The sequence below is a fragment of the Mastomys coucha genome, unplaced genomic scaffold, assembly GCF_008632895.1.
Source record: "Mastomys coucha isolate ucsf_1 unplaced genomic scaffold, UCSF_Mcou_1 pScaffold23, whole genome shotgun sequence".
NCBI lineage: Eukaryota > Metazoa > Chordata > Mammalia > Rodentia > Muridae > Mastomys > Mastomys coucha.
The window spans coordinates 32,391,051-32,393,405 of record NW_022196906.1 but is presented as its reverse complement, the minus strand read 5'-3'; the positions used below and the strand labels follow the sequence as shown (position 1 = coordinate 32,393,405).

The window sequence follows — 2,355 nt, the reverse complement described above, 5'->3', positions numbered from 1 at the left end:
CAGAAATCCGCCTGCCTCTGCCTCCCAAGTGCTGGGGTTAAAGGCGTGCGCCACCACCGCCCGGCTTGACCTGCTTCTTTTTATTTTTAATTTTTTTACAACATAGCATTCATCTGAATCAACAGAGAAAATAACCTAGATATTACAATGAACTTTTGTTATTTGTTATATAGACAAGCACATATGTGTTTTCTTAAAAAGGATTGTAGACATAGTCCCAATATCAAGAAAAAGAAAGTGACAATTTCAATTTAATTCATAACAAAACATAATTATGATAATGTATTTGCAGAATTAAGGGATTCGAGAAATTTAGCAGAGAAATGGGCCTAATACCTACTCAAATAACTAAAAATAAAACCTAACTCCAATAAATTGTAAACTTCCACCACAGGTTTGAAGCTAAAAGCCTAGAATAACAACCACACTAAAAGAGACACTGAATAATTTCTGAAATTGAGATAGTTCTGAAAACTATAGTTTTTCTCATCTTTATCACTTTAAAATACATCTATAGGTAATAAGACTTTCAAATCAGTGATTAGTGTCTAAAGTGACTGCAAAAGGGGAGAAAGAAATGGATTACAAATAACACATATGTGAGATTATTAGCATAATAGGTTCATAGTCTGGCACAGATAATATACACCACCTTGAGTTGGAGAGTATCAAGTCCCAAAGTAGTCACACACAGAGATTTAAAATTCATGATAAGAAGAAACAAGATGGTATAGTAGGAATCATATTGATTTTGTAGAAATATAAGGAGAAGGAAAAAGAATAAAAGACAAGAAATGAAAGCATACCAGCTAAAATTGTTCAATTAACTTGTGATTCTCTTTATGGTTCTCTTCACAGCAACTTTGACATCCTTGTTCCTGAGGCTGTAAATAAGGGGATTCAACATGGGGACCAAAAATGTATAAAAAACTGAGAAAAATTTTCCCTGACCCACAGTCTCAGCAGATGATGGTTTGACATAAGCAAGGAGCCCAGATCCATAGAAGAAACTAACAGTTATGATGTGGGACCCACAAGTGCCCAAGGCTTTGGACCAACCCTTACCTGATGACATATGAAGAATATTGAAAAGAATCATAGCATATGAGACTAAGATAATCAGGCTACATAAAATGATAGCTGTACCCACCACAGCAGTACTCACAAGCTCGTTGACATAGGTGTTACTGCAAGAGATGCGAAGGACAGGGAAGATGTCACACATGTAGTGATTGATGATGTTGTTATTACAAAAGTTAAGCCTAATCATTAAGCCTGCAAGGACCAGGGCACTAGAAAACCCTATCAAATATGATACAAACATCAGCAGACAACAGATCCTAGGTAACATGATAGCCTTGTACAGTAAAGGCTTACAGATGGCCACATAGCGATCATAGGCCATGACTGTCAGCACATAACTCTCAGAATGGGCAAAAAAACAGAAGAAAAACAGCTGAGTCATGCATCCTGTAAAAGGGATGATATTCTTCTCTGAAACAAAACTCATCAGCATTTTGGGTGTAAAAACAAATGAATAGCAAAAATCAATGAACGACAGATTGAAAAGGAAAAAGTACATAGGAGTGTGGAGATTTGAGTTTAAGAAGATAAGACTCATTAAGCTCAAATTACCCACCACTATAGCAGTATGGTTCACCAAGAAGAGGAAAAACAGGGGCAATTGGAGCTCAGGTTGGTCTGTCAGTCCCATAAGAATAAACTCAGACACTGAAGAGTCATTTTCTGTAGCCATTTGCTTCTGTGATGGCCTCTGTAAGAATAGAAGGTTATACTACCAAGCAATTCATCTGTTTTTTGTTTTTGTTTTTGTTTTTTTGCTTTTTTATTTTTTTGTTTGTTTGTTTTTCTAGACAGAGTTTCTCTATGTAGCCTTGGCTGTTCTGGAATTAACTCACTCTGTAGACCAAGCTGGCCTCTAACTTAGAAATTTGCCTGCCTCTGCCTCCCAAGTGCTGGGATTAAAGGCATGTGCCACCACTGCCCAGCTAAGCAATTCATCTTTGACTCCAGAGGGATAAGGTTAAATTATTGGCTTATAAGCTTGTATCAAAGGGGCTTATAGCAAGCCATACAAAGACCTTCAACTATTCATGTCAACTCTGAGGAGCTCTTATTTCCTCTCTGTCCTCCTAATAATATATGTATCTGTTCAGAAAGCATGCATTTTCAATGTAATTCCATCTCTTTCTTTATTTTTTACTAACAAAACTGAAAAGAGAAATGCATAAGAACATTTACACAGCATTCATAATTTTCATAACTTTCAGTTTCAAGATACATAGCAGGACAAGGACGGTTTTGTGCTTACCTTTGTTCACCGGGACCTTCTTT

The 2,355-nt window shown here is 36.5% G+C and overlaps 1 protein-coding gene across 1 annotated transcript; it reads right to left on the bottom strand.

Moving 5' to 3' along the window:
- Positions 1-823: 823 nt before the first annotated feature.
- On the bottom strand, positions 824-1,756 carry LOC116072658 (olfactory receptor 143-like). The gene has a single exon (XM_031344148.1). The coding sequence runs from the start codon at positions 1,754-1,756 to the stop codon at positions 824-826; it is 933 nt and encodes a 310-aa protein (XP_031200008.1).
- Positions 1,757-2,355: the final 599 nt, after the last annotated feature.

Coding starts and splice junctions, on each gene's coding strand:
- LOC116072658 (XM_031344148.1), bottom strand. CDS start 1,756: ATGGCTACAGAAAATGACTCTTCAGTGTCTGAGTTTATTCTTATGGGA.